This window comes from Toxorhynchites rutilus, chromosome 3 (assembly GCF_029784135.1).
Source record: "Toxorhynchites rutilus septentrionalis strain SRP chromosome 3, ASM2978413v1, whole genome shotgun sequence".
Taxonomy (NCBI): Eukaryota; Metazoa; Arthropoda; class Insecta; order Diptera; family Culicidae; genus Toxorhynchites; species Toxorhynchites rutilus.
In genome coordinates, this window is record NC_073746.1 from 106,065,853 (window position 1) to 106,086,577 (window position 20,725).

Consider the following 20,725-nt stretch of genomic DNA (forward strand, 5'->3'; position numbering starts at 1 on the left):
AGCAACCGAGGTGCATGTTGTGCAAGGAGGAGGACGGAAACGACCACGTCACAGGTAGCTTCAAATGTCCGGCGTACAAAAAGGCGATTGCGGGTTCGCAGTAATGGAGGTTACCCAGCTCAACCTCAATCATTGCGACATAGCACAGCAATTGTTGTGGCAGTCAACAACTGAAACTAAATGCGACGTTGCAATGATCGCAGAACCGTACCGAGTTCCTCGCGATAACGGAAAATGGGTGGTGGATAAAGCAGGGATGGCTGCAATACTAGTGATGGGAAGGTACCCCATCCAAGAAGTGGTGGAAAGCTCACAGGAAGGTTTCGTGATCGTCAAAATCAACGGAATCTTCATGTGTAGTTGCTATGCACCCCCAAGATGGTCAGCGGAGCAGTTTCACGAGATGTTGGACGTACTCACGGATAAGGTCAGCGGCCGCAAACCAGTCATCATCGGAGGAGACTTCAACGCCTGGGCTGAGGAGTGGGGAAGCAGATGCACCAACGCCAGGGGGTACAGCCTACTAGAAGCCTTCGCAAAACTAGACGTCACACTTCTGAACGAAGGCACTAGCAGCACCTTTCGAAGGGACGGCCGCGAATCCATCATCGATGTAACTTTCTGCAGTCCATCACTGGCGGCTAATACGAAGTGGAGAGTGTCGGAGGGATACACACACAGCGACCACCAGGCAATCCTGTATAGTGTCGGCCAACGGAATCCCGCAGCGGTACGGAATACAAAAACCTTTGAGCGGAAGTGGAGGACAAAGGTTTTTGACAAGGAGCTTTTCGTCGAAGCACTACGCATAGACAGCAGAACTCTTAATCTGAGCGCCGACGGGCTGACAGGAACATTGGTGAGGGCATGCGATACAGCGATGCCGAGAAGACTGAACCCGACGAATAAACGACGTCCAGCCTACTGGTGGAACGAGACACTCAGCATCCTCCGCGCTAACTGTCTACGAGCCAGAAGAAGAGTCCAGAGGACACGAACCGATGTAGAGAGAGAGGAGCACCGCACGTCTTTCCGAGCGACCAGAGCCGCCTTGAAACGAGAGATACGTAGGAGCAAATCGAACTGCTATAGGGAGCTGTGTCGAGACGTCGACGCAAATCCTTGGGGTGAAGCATATCGAATCGTGATGGCGAAATTCCGTAGTTCAACGACTCCCATGGAATTATGTCCGGAAAAACTCGAGGTCATTGTGAATGGACTCTTTCCGCAGCACGACCCACCGACGTGGCCACCCACACTGTACGGTGAGGACGAAGCAGAGAACGCACAAGTCACCAACGAAGAACTCATCGCGGTGGCAAAAGGTCTAAAGTTGAAAAAAGCACCCGGCCCCGACGGAATCCCCAATGTGGCCCTGAAATCGGCGATCCTTGCTTTCCCCGACATGTTCAGGGTGGTGCTGCAGAAATGCCTGGATGACGGTCTCTTCCCTGCGGAATGGAAGATACAAAAGTTGGTGCTGCTCCCGAAACCAGGAAAGCCACCTGGAGATCCAGCGTCGTATAGGCCTATTTGTTTGTTGGATACTTTGGGAAAGCTCTTGGAAAGGGTTATTCTCAACAGACTGGTGAAATGCACGGAGGATGACCACGGATTGTCGAAAATGCAGTTCGGGTTCCGGAAAGGAAAGTCGACAGTGGACGCTATTCGGACAGTTATCGAGAAAGCTCAGGTCTCGCTTAAACAAAAACGAAGAGGCGACCGTTACTGCGCGGTGATTTTGATTGACGTGAAGAACGCCTTCAATAGTGCCAGCTGGGAGGCCATCGCCGAGGCGCTACACAGATTGAAGGTCCCTAGCTACCTGTACAGGATACTGAGGAGTTATTTCCAGAATCGGATCCTGGTATACAACACAGACAGGGGACAGATAGTGAAGAATATCTCGGCGGGAGTTCCACAAGGTTCCATCCTAGGTCCTACGCTTTGGAACACGATGTACGACGGTGTTCTAAGGCTGAAGCTACCCAGAGGTGTGGAGATCGTGGGCTTCGCGGACGACATCGTAACAACGGTAATCGGCGAGACGCTTCAGGAGGTGGAAATGTTGGCGACTGAGGCTGTAGACATGATCGGTAGTTGGATGGACAGCGTAAAGCTCCAGATGGCACATCACAAAACCGAGGTGCTGTTAGTGAGCAATCGTAAGGCAGTTCTGCGGGCAGAGGTATCTGTCGGAGGACATACCATCGTTTCGAAGCGGGCGGTGAAGTACCTCGGAGGCATGATCGACGACCGGCTGAACTTCAACCAGCACGTCGACTATGCATGTGGGAAGGCGTCAAAGGCCATCAACGTGGTGGCGAGGATCATGCCAAATAGCTTTGGCCCAAGCAGCAGCAAGAGGCGTCTCTTGGCAAGTGTATCTTCGTCGATACTGAGGTATGGTGGCCCTGCCTGGTTGGCAGGGCCACCATACCTCTGGCGGCTCTGGAAACCCACCGAAATCGGAGGAAGCTGAACAGCACATTCCGACTCATGGCCATGCGAGTCGTAAGTGCTTATAGGACCATTTCGACAGAAGCTGTGTGTGTAATCGCCGGAATGATTCCCATCTGCATCACTCTGGCGGAAGATAGCGAGTGCTACAAGCGACGGGAAAGCAGAGGTATCCGGAAATTGATGAGAGCGGAGTCGTTGGACAAATGGCAGTATGAATGGGATACGGCAGAAAATGGTAGATGGACGTACAGGCTGATACCGGTACTTTCGACCTGGTTGAACAGGAAACACGGTGAAGTTAACTTTTACTTGACGCAGTTTCTGTCTGGGCATGGCTGTTTCAGGCAATATCTACACCGGTTCGAGCACGCAGTTTCACCCCTCTGTCCGGAGTGTGGAGATATGGAGGAAACACCGGAGCGTTTTTGTCTGTCCCAGGTTCACCGAAAGGCGCGAGGGGCTGCCTGCACTTCATGTCGAGAATATTGTGGAGGAGATGTGTCGCGACGAGATGATCTGGAATGCCGTGAGCAGTGCAATCACACAAATCATGTCGGAGCTGCAGCGAAGGTGGAGGGCTGACCAAAGTGCTGACAACGTCCGACGGTGAAAGGTGAACAACGGCGACGGCTGTTGCAAGAGATGGTACCTCACGAGAGTAGCTGTGACGGGGTGCGCGTTGTGTTGGAGGGCACCACCTAATCGGCTCTCCGCTGGGAAGAGGAATCCTGCGAGGGTGACTGTGACGGGGCGCGCGTCAAGTTGGAGGGCGCTTCCTAATCGGTGCACGTCTCGACAGGTAAACGGATACTGCCGCGGAGAACAGCAAAAGGCCTGCCTGACAACGCCTGATCGTGGCCTGGATGGAGGAACACCGCGAACATTTCGAAGGAACGAGCATCAAGGATGAAGCCATGATCAAAATGGTGCATACCCCACGAGAGTAGCTGTGACGGAGTGCGCGTCATGTTGGAGGGCACTACCTAATCGGCGCTCCGCTGGGAAGAGAAATCCTGCGAGGGTCACTGTGACGGGGCGCGCGTCAAGTTGGAGGGCGCTTCCTAATCGGTTCACGTCTCGACAGGTGAGAAACCCCGCGAGGGTGGCTGTGACGGGTTGCGCGTCAAGTTGGAGGGCAATTCCTAATCGGTTCACGTCTCGACGGGTAAATGGATGCCTGCGAAGAGGACATCAGCGCAGTGGAATTAATAACGAATAAAGAGAAAAAATATTGAGAAAAAGGGAAGGACAACGCTAGTTAGCGTTGAAAACTCGAGAAGTGCATGAGCACAGCCGCCCCCTGAAGTAGTCGCCTAGATGTGGTCCCAGGGGGAATAAGGCAACGAGTAGAGGGCTTGGTTTTTGTGGGTGCGATCCCCACTCGACGTCTGGGTTAACCCTTCCCAGGTAAGGCTTGTAGAGCGTTCCTCACCTCTTTAAAAAAAAGACGGGTGGGTAATGTCGGGGACATAACCGGGATGACGTAGGACTATACAAAGGGGACAGCTTTTGCTAAATATATATTTCAAATATATTGTTTTATTTTCTTCTCCTTCGTGAATACCTACCTATCTACCTGAAAAATGGAATAGTTTACTGTTTACTCTTTATGAACATGTTAGGGGTTCTGAAAAGAACCTTTGGTGTTGTGTTTTTGCGTTTTTTTTTACAAAATGATTCTTGATTTTTTTCTGAAGGCTTTGTACTTATTAAATGTTCAACGTCGGGCATCTTTCGGCGTATGCACATATCGTACAATCAAAATGATGGCTGTGATAGAGAATACATTGGTGATCATCAGCTCATTCACTATCATATATTTCACTATTGAGCATATTATCGTACCTTAAACTGTGGTTTCGGAGACGAATGAATTGTAAGATTTGTAGTCTCCGCAAACAAAATAAATAAAAATGAAACAGAACTGAGGTTTTGGAGACGAACTCTACGATCTGTCGAGAAATAAACGAGCTATAAGCGTTCTGAAAAACCAACAGTAAATACAGGGACGGATGACCTTCGGATTAAAGTCCTTTAAAATAAGAACATAGCAGCAGGAAACACATAGCTCATCATGTTGCTCCTTAGTTATTTTTCTATACAATGCAGATGTAACGTCCGTCAATTTTCAACATCAGTTATCAACCAAAGAAAGCAGTTCTTGCTACCGAGAAATTTCGTTAATGCCATCCTGCATACAATGTGTTGTAATTTGAAGCCACTTTTAATTCGGAAACCATGTATGGGTTTGTGAAATGAGCAATTTAAAAGACCTCAGCCTCCAATAAGCTCAAGAACGAGCATAAACAAAATAAATCGGTTTATATTATATGTCATATTATGTCACTTTAGAATGCATTGTGAAATGTATTATGAAAAACTTTTAATAACTCTTCTTTGAAAGGTTTAATGGCCCTGAAAAGCGCCGTGTTTTACGGTGGCTGGTTTTGCCACCAAAGCAGTCTGTATAAACAAACTTTTTCCTTCTTCTACCTGCTGCGATTGCGTTTGCCACTCGCTGAAACTAGTTGTTGCCACCGAACCGAATGTGCTCTATTCTGTAGGCGGGTTTTCTTATTGTCGTGAGCAGCTTTGCAAGCCAACTCGAGCACTCCGGCGGCCGAAATTCTATAACCGCTATTAGGTATACTGGTGCTCCGGCACCAATCCGTTGATGCGATGTGATGTGCGTTAAAAGGCAGCGATGGCAAAAAATACATTCATTACGATTTGTTCGCTCGTTGGATTCACATGCAGTTGTTCCTAACAAACACGAATGTACCGAAGACTAGTGGAATAATGGAAAAGCCGCCAAAAAGTTCGGCACGGCGCAGAAGAATATCTCGGAAACCGACAATAGGGAGGAGAATGAATCATATGCTATCTACATTATAAGGTGCTGAATCAGGATCATTCCGACACTGGTTTCTCATCGAAGGCGATGAGCGTCTTGAGCTTCGTCAATGCATCTTTGAGCGTATCGTAGCGGAAGCCCCGGGTCTGACCCACTACAATAAGCGGTCAACCATAACGGCGTAGGAAATTCAGATCACAATCAGTCTGTTGCTGCCCGGTGAACTTGCATGCGGTTTCCGAAGGTACCAAAGCGGTGAAGAAGTATACCAGCTCCAAATAAAGAGCGTTTTCCGACTGCTGATTCGGAAGCAAACACTAAAAAGAGTCCTTTTCAGGACCACAAAATCATCTTTAATCTAAAGAGTTTATTGTTTTGTTATCACTCGATATACCCATCTTGTTCGGCTAAACCTTCCTGTTTAGCGATTGCGTTTGTCACTCGCCACAGGATTAACAGTTGGAAAATTTCTTCCCATTCAGCTTGGGACATGTTGTACTGTAAATTACATTTAATGCGATATGCCGAAGCACCACTCAGTAACGCATTGGATGCGATTTCAACCTGTAACTGAACATTTGCGATGACAGTGGTACAGCTTTCACAGTTGGAAAATTTCTTCCCATCCAGCTTGGGACATGTTGGGTCATAACTTGGACCCCGAACTACATGTTTACAAAAATGTCCAACTAAATATGTCGCATTACAGGTCCGTCCAATTAGCTAAATGTCGAACTAAATGTAAATTAGTGTAGTTTCAATCTAGAAGCAATTTAAGAATTGGTGAAAATTGAATAATCGAGAAAGTCTCCAACCATCAATAAGCTCAGCACAACTGCCAAATTCTCAAACTCATCATATTCTGGCAAACAAATTATGAAAAAATCAATTTGTGTCTAATTATTATTTTGGGTAATATTTTAGAATGCATTGAACTGTATTTCGTAAACTCTTTTTTGAAAGGTATAAGCGCCGTGTTTTATGGAATGGTTCCAATTTAGAAAACTTAGTACTCGTGGTTTTGAATAAAAAACCATTTCGAACGCCCTCGATGCCGCCTTGTTCTGGATTTGCCACCAAAGCAGTTTGCATAAAGAACAAACTTTTTTCTTCCGCTACCTGCTGTCGTTATGCGATTGCGTTTGCCACTCGCCACTCGCTGCAACTGCCTGTTGTTTTCTTGATGTCCACCGAACCAAATGTGGTCTGTTCCTAATGCGGGTTTTCTTATCGTCGCGAGCAGCTTTGCCAGCCAACTCGATCACTTCGGCGGCTGAAACTATATAACGCCGGCTAGGTGAACTGGTGCACTGGTACTAACGCGCTCGGCCAAGCTACCCTTGCGGAGCAATTGGCGGATACACATACGGGAAACTGGAGACCAACACTGTTCGAGCGGGATTTTGCCTTTCCCTTCACTTTTCCTCCTTTGCCATGTCCAGACATGGCTGCTTGTGTTGGTTTGTTGATGTGATGTGATGCGAAACGATGTGGTGTACGGTTTGGATGAGAATGATCGTTACGGAAGGTAGGAAGGTATTGTATTATAGAGACTTTAAACTTTTTCAGTTCATTCGTCTCTAGCCTTGAGAAAGGCCCTTTGAAAACTCTACTCTACTCTACTCCAGCGCTACCACCTCCACCCTCTTGCCATGAAAAAGGCACTCGATCCCTCGCCGTCCAGCTCGTCCAGCAACGATGTTGTCCAGTCGGTGTCCACACAAAGAATGATCGTTACGGCAACGGAGCGGGGATTTTTAAGCTGACTGGCTGGCTCGAGAATTACGCATGTTTGAGACTGCGACCAATGTTTCGTTCATTTTTTTTCTTTTTCCTTTCCAATCGCGCTTCGTTCTATTTCGCTGCTGCTCTGATTGCCCGTTTTGGTCGGTACGATTTGAGGAGCATAAAATGGACCAATCAAAAATGGGCACATAGTGCATTTGGACAATGCTTGTTATTTCACAATTATTCAATTATTTATCTCAAGAAAAATGAAATGTTATTCGTTATGATAGATGCGTAGATATATTTCCTATCAATTGATGCAAAAACCTTTGCGATCTATTGAGAAATGCTCGAGTTATAAGCGTTCCAAATCTTGCATTTTTTCCTACTTGTTCAGTGCCTAGATTTTCATTTCACACCCTATATCTTCCGGTTAGACGTAGTCCTACGTCAAAAAAAAATATATATATATACACACACACATACATATATATAACAAGCGTTTATTTCCCATGTTAAACGAATTTAATGTGTAAAATTTTGAAAAAAAAATTAAATTAAAGTCCGGGGTTAAGATAAAAAAAATTGTGAAATAAATACAATATTTTGAATCTAAATCTAAATCTGCATCTCAAACCGCAAAACGTCACCGCCATTAGAATTTCAACAGTTGAAGCTGTTATCCAAAATCCTATTCTGTAGACACAAACCGAATTTGTAATCTAGCTCTGGAACGGAAGATGTTATACCATACGAATATCAATACTAGCCGCAACAAGGGATTATTGAATGAAAAAACACCTATTCCACTATGGATCCGCAGGAAGCGAAACTAAAAATCATATGATGTGTGGGGGAAGAGAAACTAAGAATACTTAGCTCACGTCGTAGCTCGCCCAATGCAATGCAGGATCTCATTTGTAGTGATACCACCACCACGATACAGTTCACGGTCACCACAATGTTGTACACACACTTAGAATTGAGGGGCTTAGAATGAAAGGGGTGCAAGTGAATCGACCGACCTCTCCACATCGACCCTCTCTTTTGGGCACAACTCAGCAGCAAACTCATTCCCAGCTGTATTTCACAATGGGAAAGGTAGGTCAGAACGTAATCTATCGGATTCTATAGCAAACTCAAATTGGAACGTTTTTGCAGCCGAGCTATTAATCAAAGAAAAAATCGACGAAGAGAAACCGATCAAGTCACCCACACCCCTTGCATTCTAACCCCCTCAATTAGGAACTTCATCCACTCCTAATTTTCTCTTCATTATGTTACTCAAAATTCTCCTCTATACTCTTTTCGTATGACCTCTCACAACTCACAATGATACCGGTCATACTCTCACAACTCACAACCGGCCATCGGGTTGCACCGGATCGCGAAACAATGGCAAACAAACTCGAGCATTTCTTATCGATGAAGGCTGCATTACGCGGCACTTAGCGTATGAGAACTTTTTTTTTTTATTAAATCGTTTATTTTTACAGGCTCAGTTACATAAGTTTAAAGGAGCCAAACTACTATTTGTATAGTTACAAGTATATATAAACATTTTTTATTAATTCTAATGTTAATGAAGTAGAGAACCGATTACTCGCGGCTTGCTCGAGTTTAGAAGGGTGACATTTTGTTTCAGGAAAAGGATGGGATATAAGGATATGTTGACAATGTTCACACTCACATTCGCACTCACATTCATCATACTCAATTCTTAAGCCTATCTTATATCTAACATGTATTTACATTTCACCTTATTCTATTGTTAGATTGTTGATTTGATTTCTCGCGAAGGGAAAGGAAAAGGAGAATATAAGGATATAAGGACAATCACACACGAAGATTGATAGCTTTTAGGAAGACATATATTTGGGAGTATGAGAACTTTATTCTATATCACATACACGACTGTTACACAAATTTCAGCACAAAAATAAAAATGGCGTCATTTCTACGCTATCGCAAATCACACTCCACAGCTGATCATGTTCAATCGACACCTAATTAGTTTTATTTCACTAAACAATCATATTCCTCAATGAAAATAACACAACACATCATTATTCCGGAGGCTGTCTCCAAATCACGCTTTTTTTTTTATTATTTCGTTTATTTTTACAGGCTCAGTTACTTAAGTTTAAAGGAGCCGAATTCTTAAATATAATTTTAAAACTATATATATATATATAAACAATTTTCTTACATCTATGGTTAGTAAGGTGGAAAACCGATTACTCGCGGTGTACTCGAGTTTAGGAGGGTGACATATTTTTAGGAGAAGGATGGGATATAAGGAAATTGTAACAATGTTGATGAACACTCATTTCATAAATCTATTCGTATATCTATAGTGTATTTACATTTCAACTTATTCTACTATTTATAGCAAGGGGACGAATTACCCGCAAAGGAAGGAAAGGAGGGTATAAGGATGTAGGGACAATCACACACGAAGATCTATAGCTTTAAGAAAAACATATATATGGGACATGTAATCAAGGTCTAACCGAGCCAACACATCTCTCACCGGCACATTGGGCTGTCTTCCTCGGGCCCGAAGGGAGTTTTCTAAATTCGATTTGGCGACCAGATACACCTCGCACGACCAAACAATGTGCTCGATGTCGTGATAACCTTGACCACAAACGCAGAGATTGCTGCTGGCAAGATTGAAACGAAAGAGTAGTGCATCTAACGAACAGTGATTGGACATGAGTCGGGAGAAGGTGCGAATAAAGTCCCGACTCAAGTCTAGACTTTTGAACCACGGTTTGAGGCTAACCTTAGGGATAATCGAGTGAAACCACCGGCTCAATTCATCTTCATTCCACTTGCGTTGCCAGTTTGCGATGGTATTTTTGCGGACTAAATAATAAAATTCATTGAAGGCGATTTGACGCTGATAAATATCGCCTTCAATTGCACCTACCTTTGCTAATGAGTCAGCCCTCTCATTACCCGGAATGGAGCAATGTGAAGGGACCCAGATAAAGGTAATGACATAACAGCGTCTGGATAAAGCACTCAAAATTTCTCGTATTCTCTCAAGGAAGTACGGCGAGTGCTTTTCCGGCCTCGCTGAACGGATAGCTTCGACAGAGCTAAGACTATCCGTTACAATGTAATAGTGTTCAACAGGTCGTGAGGCGACGCTGTCCAGCGCCCAATGAATTGCTGCCAATTCAGCAATATACACTGAGCAAGGATTCTGAAGACTGTGTGAGGTGCTAAAAAATTCGTTGAACACTCCAAATCCTGTGGACTCGTTTATAGTGGACCCATCAGTAAAGTACATATTATCACAATTGATACCCCCATACTTTTCATCGAAGATCGTTGGAGCGATCCTCGATCGTTGGTAATCTGAATATCCATGGATATCTTGCTTCATGGACAGATCAAAATGCACAGAGGAATTGATGTAGTCAGGGAAACAAACACGGTTGGGAATATACGAAGAAGGATGAACCTGCATGGAGATGAATTCATGATGTGAACTCATGAATCCGGAGTGAAAATTTTGCTCGATCAGCTGCTCAAAATTTCCGATCACCAATGGGTTCATGACCTTACACCGGATGAAGAACCGAAGAGATAATAATTTGAAGCGATCTTTTAGTAGGAGTAGGCCTGCCAAAACCTCGAGACTCATGGTATGCGTTGAGGGCATACATCCCAACGCGATACGGAGACAAAGATACTGAATTCGCTCGAGTTTAATGAGGTGTGTTTTGGCAGCTGATTGAAAACAGAAACTGCCATACTCCATCACTGAGAGAATAGTTGTTCGATACAACATTATAAGATCTTCGGGATGGGCTCCCCACCAGGTGCCGGTAATTGTACGGAGAAAGTTTATTCTTTGTTGGCGTTTTTTACTCAGATACCTAATATGGGCCCCCCAAGTACATTTGGAGTCGAACCAGACCCCAAGATACTTGAATGACATAGCATGAGTGATCGGTTTACCCAAAAGTTGAAGCTTTGGTTTTGCTGGTCTATGCTTCCTAGAAAAAACCACCATCTCTGTTTTCTCCGTGGAGAATTCGATCCCTAGCCCAATGGCCCAGGTTGAAAAATTGTTCAAAGTATCTTGTAAGGGTCCTTGCAGGTCGGATTCGTTTGATCCTACGACAGACACCACTCCATCATCTGCAAGTTGTCTTAGGCTGCAATTTTGTGTAAGGCAATTGTCGATGTCGCTTACATAGAAGTTGTACAAAAGGGGGCTTAAACATGAGCCCTGGGGGAGGCCCATGTAAGAGACCCGACTTACTGCCGAATCTCCGTGAGAAAAGTTCAAATGTTTCTCACAAAGCAAGTTATATAACATATTATTCAATAGAGGTGGCAGACCCCGAGAGTGTAATTTGTCCGACAAAACCTCTATTGAAACAGAATCGAAGGCCCCCTTTATGTCCAAGAATACTGAAGCCATTTGTTTTTTTTCGGCGTAAGCCATTTGAATTTCTGAAGAAAGCAACGCAAGACAATCATTCGTCCCCTTGCCCCTGCGGAACCCATATTGTGTATCTGAGAGTAGGCCATTCGTTTCAACCCATCGATCAAGGCGAAACAAGATCATTTTCTCCAACAATTTCCGTATACAAGACAGCATTGCTATTGGGCGGTACGAATTGAAGTCGGACGCGGGTTTTCCGGGTTTTTGAATAGCTATAACTCGTACTTGTCTCCAATCATCTGGAACAATATTATTCTCCAGAAACCGATTGAATAAATTCAACAAGCGATGTTTCGCCACATCAGGGAGAGAAAGAGAGAATTCTACCATCGAAAACTCGGAATCAAGATCGCACCTACCTTGTGGTATATCTCGAACAATTTTTTGCACAGGAGCGGAATCAGGACAAACCTTCCGTGCAAAATTAAAAATCCATCGATGTGAATATTCTTCGCTTTCATTCGTTGAAGAGCGATTTCTCATGTTTCGAGCCACTTTCCATAATTTTTTCATTGACGTTTCTCGTGACAAACCTCCCACGAAATTTCGCCAATAAGCACGTTTTTTTCCCTTTGATTAAGTTTTTAAATTGATCTTCAAGGGCTAAATACGTTTGAAAATTGTCAGGGGTTCCACGTTTCCGAAAAGCTTTAAATGCATTAGATTTTTCTACATAAAGCTTGGAACATTGGCTATCCCACCATAGATTGGGAGGCCTTCGGGAAATGGTGGAACCTGGGATGGGTTTCGTTTGAGCGCGAACCACGCTGTCATAGATCAAACGAGAAAGGAAGTTATACTCCTCCAATGGAGGTAAACCATCTCTGGAATTGATGGCTAGAGCAATCGCGTCCGCATATTTTTTCCAGTCAATGTGTCTTGTGAGGTCATATGCCATGTTTATAGATTCAGAAGAATTCGACCCAATGGTGATGGACAAATCACGCTTTGATAGCCAAGAAAATTAAATAAACCGAACACTGAGTGACCGAGAAAAGACGTCCGCACTCGACGACTGCACAAACGAGACTCCTATATATATATACATGATTTTCTTACTCATAAAAAGGAGAAAGGATTCCGCTTTACCTAAACTACAGGTACTAAAAACTAAAGAAGAGAAAAGAAATATTATTATAGAAATATTATGCCTGCTCATCAGGCCTAAAATCTACCTCATTGTTTTTCTTTCCCTATACTATCTGGAGATGTAAACAATCTTCTTGGGGAATACGTTTTTCCCCTGTTTTTGTTTTCCTTGCTTCGGCCATTGGCGGAACATCATTTCTATTATATTGCACTCTTCCGTAATAAATGAATACCTAAATTTTATAGTTTTATGGCTTATTCTTTCATGCCCTCGCTCTGCCGGGTCTTATTTCCTTATCTTATTTGGTCTCCTCTTATTCCTTATGAAATTTCCTATTTTATTGCAATCTATGCATAAATAAACATCTGTCCGTAACACCACCGGAACAATATTTATCAATAATTTAAATTTTCCACTCAAAAATGAATTCATTTTTCCGTACATACCTAATATTGCTTCTCTGTTAATTCACAAACTGAAATGTAACTATCAGGGAAATGAATTTTGATATTAAACCACTTAAAATACTTAATATCGAAACAGCGAAAATTACATCCACAAGCGAAATCATTCATGATTTTCGGTTTTTGTTTCCCTTTTCCACTTTCGATCAGTATTCCTTGCCATAGGGCGGCTTAAATATTATAGAATAACATGTAGAAAGTATTCACATTAACAGGAATTTGAAATTCAAAATGTAACTATACACATCAACCACCTGTCCATATTACCCCCACTGTATCACCCGCGATTCCCCTATTTACATTTGAAATTTTTTTTAACTATTGAAACAGTTGAAAAAATTGGTGGCAAATAGTTGCCACTGCCTGTTAACCCCAAAAACACTTCACTTTATTGCGCCTTTAGTTATACAAAAATCGAAATAATATTTCTAGTGCAGTTTTGAATTCAGCGATTTACAATATTTCTAGTGCAGCGAAAAAAACTGTTTTTTTATACAGAGTTTCAAAAGAAAAAAAAATGTGAATTTTTCATCAAATACACCATTTATTTTATAGGAAAAACTACATGGCCTTACACAGTAGACCCTAAATAGTACGTTTACAGTGAAAAACTATTCAACTTGTTGCATTTTCAACGAATTTAAACAGAATTATCCGCCGGCGCTCTAAATTCGTAGTTTTGATATATAAAAGTGACTCCCAAATTAATATCGTACCTTTTTAGCAGCCCAAACAAAAATTGGAGTATTGTCAGATACCTTTAAAAGATTTTAGTCAAGTAAAATATAAAAATAATATTCCAAGTGCAGCGAGAAGAATATTTTTTGTTGGTGGCAATATAGTTGCCAGTACCCGTTAAAGGGTTAAAAACATCACTGCCTCTGAAACCACTATGAATTTTGCTTGACACCATTCATGTGATATTTTGAAAATATCTAATCTATCTATCTAAATATATATATATATATATATATATATATATATATATATATATATATATGAATATATATGACAGCCCTCCCCCCTCCCTAGGGGGGGGGGTCTGCCATACAAATGAAACACAAATTTCTTCATTGCTCGAGAATCAATCAAGCAAATGTAACCAAATTTGGTATGTGGGAGTTTTAGGGTACAATAAATGTTTCTATGGTAGTTAGATACTCCTCCTCCCTCTCTTAGGGGGGGGGCTGCCATACAAATTAAACACAAATTTGTGTATTACACGAGAATTAATCAAGCAAATTAAACCAAATTACGTATATTGAGGTTTTAGGGTGCAATAAATGTGTCTATGATGGTTAGACTCTCCACCCCCCTCTCTAAGGGGGGCTGCCATACAAATGAAACACAAATTTCTGCACTACTCGAGGATTAATCAAGTAAATGAAACCAAATTTGGTATGTGGAGGTTTTAGGGTGCAATAAATGATTCTATGGTGGTTAGACTCTCCACCACTCAGACTACTCCCCCCTCTCTTAGGGGGGGCTGCCATACAATTGAAACTCAAATTTCTGCATTACTCGAGAATTAATCAAGCAAACGGAACCACGTTACGGTTGACACCCCTCCCTCCTCTGGAAAGGGGAGGGGGTCCCATAAAAATATTACACATATTTCAACCAAAAATATTTCAACCAAACATGACAATTGAAAATTTTCGGAAAACTCTGAAGGAAAAAGGGAAAATTCGGACAATTAAATTCCCATATGTTCTACAATTACATAGTGACAAGTGCTGTTAGTCCATTTGATGTTTTCGCTAGCGAAATAGACCTTTGTTCAAAACTGGAAATGGATTTTAATGTGATGAAACGCACACCTATCATCTTCTATCTATACCAATAAAAAAGTATCGCCGAATGGGTTGATAAGAGCAGAACTCGAGGAAGGAGTTGTCCGATTTAGGGCTGCCTTTATTCTATCATATTTTCTGTACAAAACATTTATTTCATGTAACGGAGAAACATGGTATTTGCAAGGGGTTGAAAAATCTTGAACGAGAATTGTGTCCGGAAATAATCTGATATTAGATGAGTTGATGATGAGTTTTGTTAGAAATACTAGGAATTTTATAGTAAAAGGTAAATTCAACGGGGTCGAATAGAAGATCAATCAATGAACAGTTCTACGATTGGACCAACGAACTTGCTCATAGTAAGAAAACGTGAATATTTGAAGGTATTGATAACAAAAAAGAAATGTTGGGCGGGACGAAGTTTGCCGGGTCAAATAGTATCATGATAAAAACTCTCAAAGCTATTCAATTATAACAGATCAACACAATCAATGCTACGTATTGCAGTTGAAAAGCTTACCGCTCAAGATCCAGTGGAATCGCATTCACATTCAGAAACTGACAGGCGACAGCATTATGCAAGAGCGTATCGACGGGCATCAGTTTCAACTGACAAACATGAGGATTATCGAATAATTTCATGCGTTGTAGCGCCATTCGGCGCTGATAGCCAAGCGCAAGTACTGCGATTACCTGAGGCATTTTCCATAAAATTTCAAACAGCTCCAATGATTCATCGTCCATAAACTCAACGTCGTCGATGACAAGTACCCACAGATTTTGAAAGGCCTGGAAAGAGAATCAAACGCCCGAAAGTTAGACTATTGGAGTACACTGCGACAGATACAGCGGGTGCGCGAATGACGTCTACATTAAAATTACCTTCTGGCACAACAATTCGAACAAATTCCTTCGCATCGATTTCTGTTCAGTCTTGTTCATCATCCGGAGAATTTCTGTTTCTGGGAATTCCACCTCAAGAATTTCGTTGAGGAGAGATAAATGTTGATTTAACTTGTACTCGCTCAAATATTGCTTTATACGATTTTCTCGTGTGATGCTGGTAATAGTTTCAGTGAAGCCCAACGGTCTCGACAGATACAGATTTGCTGCGGAAAAAGGTTTCTGAAACAACACACAAATAGTTAAAATTAGTCGCGGCTTAATTATGAAAAACACACTTTCACATCTTTCATAGTAAGCGTCAATCGCAACGAGCTTATCTTCTTGTTCTTCAAGGAGCTGTGAAATATTTCATTCAGAAGACGAGTTTTCCCCATTTGAGCATCCCCTCTGATTAGCAGACAATTTTGGTTGGTATAACCGCGGATTTTGCTGAAACCATCCGTTTCCATTTGTTCGGTGAGAAACATGCCATCTTCTAACATTTCCTGAAATACTTCAAGAATTTCGTCCCTTCCTACCAACGGGTATTCATATTCGACTGGCTTCAACATTTCTCTTTCTCTACAAAAATACAAATTGGTTACGTCTCAACTCATATGGTTCGCTAACATTGTTCTACGGAATGATCTCCTTGAATGCATAAATTGGTCCCACGTTTTGCAGCCCCTTCAGTTCGATGGCTTCCTGCAGCGTGAAATGTACAGGATCCAACTTGCTCATCATGAACGTGTCTTTGTCGCAGGTCACCTTGTTGGGATAAGCCATCATCAGACGGGCTGCTTTGTTGACAGTGACACTGATTACTGAATACTCTCGTCGAACAAAATGTCCAACTACGCCACAGTATGTCATGCCGGTGGTAACACCAATCGAAGCCGAGAGAACCCTTGAATTGGATTGGTAAAGCTCACGGATCTCGGCAGCGCAGCGTAAAGCAATCTGACTATCGAGATCATGTTTGTATCCGCGGAGACCAAAGATAATTAGAAACATCACGTCTTTATCGAATAACGATATTTTGTTAACTGTTCCTTCATAGCCCTCGACCAGACTTTGGTATTAAAACAAGTATTAAAACAGGATATATTTTGATATATCTCGTTACTCACTTGCACAAAGAAGTGAAAATTGAATTGATTTCCTCGACGACGGCCTGAACATCCTTCGGTTTCAGCACTATATTCAAAAAAACTGTCACAATTTGTCTCATCTCAGTGAGAAACTCCAACGGTTCCTTAGTATCTATAGCGTTCAGGATGGGTTTGATCATAAATCTTCGTAATGCTGAAGAATCTGTCCTAGCTCCGACGTGTTTCAAACTGGGCCGAACTGAAATCATTTCCGAGGAATTAACTGTAACCATATGAAAACATGACTTACTCCCTAGGGTCTCACTATCCCACTTCATTTCATCATCTCCTATCAGAATCTCCGAGTCACTTTTCATAAGCTCGTCTTGAAGTGAGTCAAAAATATTCAACCGCTGCGTTGACCGCCAATAGCTGGTGAACCCTTTTATTCGGAAGTGCACCTTGTCATCACAAGATTCGGAAATATACTCATTCTCATGTATATAATTCCAAGCTGAACATCGAACCAACAGTGAAAAATATATTTAAAAAAGACCTTTCTACATTTACCTAAATAGTTTACGATTATATCCCCAGCCTCGGCAATACGTTCCGCAATCTTCACCTTCCACACAGGCTGTCCGATTGTGACGTAGTGGGAAAAATTTTCCGTACCGATCAGTGCAAAACAAACTTCTCCAGCAGCAATTGCTATTTTCACGCGCAACGTAACACCAACCTCGGTCTTATACACCCCAAACGATTTTTGAATTATTATCGCCGTGTCGATAGCCCGGTGTGTAGCGTCAGAGAGCGAAACGGACGACGTCACCTTGAACTGCACCAGGAATGCATCTCCGGAGAATTTGAGAATATCTCCACCGTGCGACAGGATCTCCTGAACCATCGCTCCAAGGTAGGAGTTGAGGACCTGCGAAAGTTTCGATGCACCACCTTTTCCGGGTTTATTGAATTTCTCGGATAGATCAGTGAATCCTGGAAATGGGTAAGCAACGGGAGCATATTTAAGTTGTATACATCTTTGTAGAACAAAGTTTTTTCCTATCTCTTGAAATAACCGATATAGAGCCTTTTTTCACCATGAAAAAAACTGTTTTTTTGCTCTAAGTTTTACATTTCAAATTCTACATACAAACTGTCTTCGAAGGACTTCTAGAGCTTACTAATACAACATTTTGCGATGCAGAACTTGTCAATATCCCAACTTCACTCAAAGTTATTAAGATTCTTCCCAAAAAAATACGCTCTCTGATATTGTTTGTCATTCTTTCTGGGGCAAACATGAACAAAGTTTATTGGCGGTTGGTCTTGATAAGCTCTAAAAGTCGTACGAAGACAGTTTTGATGTAGAATTTGAAATATAAAAGTTAGAGCAAAAAAACAACGCTTTTTTATGGTCACCCTAATGCTAAATCGATTATATTAGAAGATAGAAAAAAGCTTAATTTACTAAAATACAGAAAATTAACATATCTTTGTAAATCACATATTATATAGAGTGAAATTTGTTCTTTCAAATTCCGTCAACAATTTTTTTTTATGTTTGCCCTTTATGTTTGTCATTTATGAAAACTATTACAAATTACAGTTGCAAAATGAATGGGGGTTCTGTGTGAGCCTTTAAAATCGCCGACTTTTGCGCCAGAGGACCGAGCCATTCTACATAAAACCAACCTAGCACAAGGATGCCAGATATAATAACATGCTTCCATTTTGTAAACAATTAAATTGTGAGATATTTAGTCTAGTAATTAATTGTATGTATGCGATATTTTTCTCAGAAAATCTTCAACCGAACATCTAAATTGACGATACAGCAAATTAAATATTTTTCTCAGTGGCATTTGGTTTCTTTTTCTCAAGTGGCTTATATTTGTTATTCATTCAATCAACGGCAATTTCCATTTTCATGTGCTGTATTTGCTGAATGCTTTAGGATAAGTTACGATCAACGATATTGAAGATCGTTTTTTTCTGTGAACATGGTAAATGGAAAGCCCTTAACTTAATACCGTGTTTTTCTGAACTCATTGCAATAAATATAGAAAAAAAAACATCAAAAGTGATTATCATTATATGCATTATGTAAATTAGAATAAAGTTATATGATTTATCGAACAAAACAGAAATAGTAATTTAACAACTCAATTTTTATTTTTGTTCGATGAGTTCAATTAGTTCGATTGTGAAGATATTTATAAAAATTGTCTGGCATCACTCGTGTTCACTCGCCAAAGTACGTAGAATCGAAGGTAAGGGATATTTCGGTACTTTCGTATAGCGTCTTCTTCTTCTTCTTCAATGGCACTAACGTTCCTAGAGGAACTTCGCCGTCTCAACGTAGTATTACTTGCGTCATTTTTATTTGTACTTAGTTGAGATTTCCAAATAACACGCCTTGAATGCATTCTGAGTGGCAAGCTCTAGAATACGCGTGATCACAGTGCAAGTCGGAGGAAATTTCTTTGACGAAAAATTCCCCCGACCAGAACGGGAATCGAACCCTAACACCCGGCATGTTAGTTATGACGCTAACCACTCGGCCAAGGGAGCACAGCGTCGTATAGCGTCACCGGAGCCGAAATACAATAGATAGCAATTACTTAACAGGGCAAACGTATGCCGTCTGACGCTCGCTAACACTCGGTCGGACCTAACTAAAGGATCGTCTTCCTATGTTTCAAACTAACCGGGCAATCGATGGAACACAGGTTTGTTTGCGAAATGCAGCCGCTTCCGACGGCGGGTCGGCGGCCGACTCGGATTGCGTCACCTCGGCGACTTAGGGCCGCCTCTGTTCCTTATCCTCGATTGATGGGGACTACGTCCCCATTACGTTGACCTCATAATAAATTTAATTAATAAAAACCAATTCATAATGAAAATTGCGCTCCGGTGGCGTTTACCCTCAATACCCCAAATCCCAAATACGCATTTTCGTAGCACTAAAAAATGACAAAACACTGCATACAACAAGGCAACAACAAAACAAATAATATTTGAATGCCAGTGCGAACAATAAAAATGCTATCTATTATATTTCGACTCCGGTGACGATAATACGAAGTACCGGAATTTCTTGTGTATACACACGGAGAGCGCATGTGTTACGCACACAACGAAGTTAGTAATAAAAAATCCTCAATTTGTTCGAAGTTTTAAAGGTTTTTCAATATAAATCGTTTCATATATCAAGTCATTTTTAACACAACTGCTACCATATAAAATTTTACGCTTACACTTGTGCTAAATTTTACACAGTACACGATCGGTCATTGATATGAAATTTCACGAAGCGACCAACATTAAAGTTCCAAATTTAAATTTTATTTACTAGAATTAATCGTATCACTCACCTTACTTGCAATATAAAAATACCCCCGACTTGCATATATTTGCAATGTCGATTCCCCCCAGGCAGATTTGTTTTAATGTCTCTGTTATTGAATACATTTCGGTAGGAACAAAAGTTCCCCCTAATTTCATGTATTTGCAATGACGATTTCCCCCAGGCAGCTTGGTTTTGATGTCTCTGTAAGGGACCCGTCGCATGTGTCGCAATTTCGACCAATCAGAAGTGGGTATTTCCGTTAGGATAGGGGATGAGATTTTTCAATTGTTCGATGATTAGTTTCATGACATATTTTTTTTCTTCAATATAAAAAATTGTTATAGAGTGCCGAAATCGATTGACGCGAAAATTTCATCAATCCATCATGAAATGACTGAGCAATAAGCGTTTGAAATTGGACAATTTTCACGATGTGCTCGATTGTCGACTTTCAATTTGTACCCCAATATGTTCCCGAAAGACGTAATCCTACGTCAAAAAAAAATAAAAATGCTTGAATTTATATGGATTCGA

General features: G+C 41.7%; 1 protein-coding gene across 1 annotated transcript in view; it reads right to left on the reverse strand.

Moving 5' to 3' along the window:
- Positions 1–20,725, reverse strand: part of LOC129779029 (adenylate cyclase type 10-like) — a 111,602-nt gene that overhangs the window by 43,696 nt on the left and 47,181 nt on the right. Inside the window, exons 4-10 of the mRNA XM_055786266.1 lie at positions 17,410–17,835; positions 17,150–17,353; positions 16,879–17,098; positions 16,389–16,820; positions 16,045–16,330; positions 15,746–15,988; positions 15,384–15,652 (exon numbers count right to left, since the gene is read on the reverse strand). Of these exons, the coding sequence (XP_055642241.1) occupies positions 15,384–15,652; positions 15,746–15,988; positions 16,045–16,330; positions 16,389–16,820; positions 16,879–17,098; positions 17,150–17,353; positions 17,410–17,835 (2,080 nt within the window). The remainder of the gene's footprint in view (positions 1–15,383; positions 15,653–15,745; positions 15,989–16,044; positions 16,331–16,388; positions 16,821–16,878; positions 17,099–17,149; positions 17,354–17,409; positions 17,836–20,725) is intronic.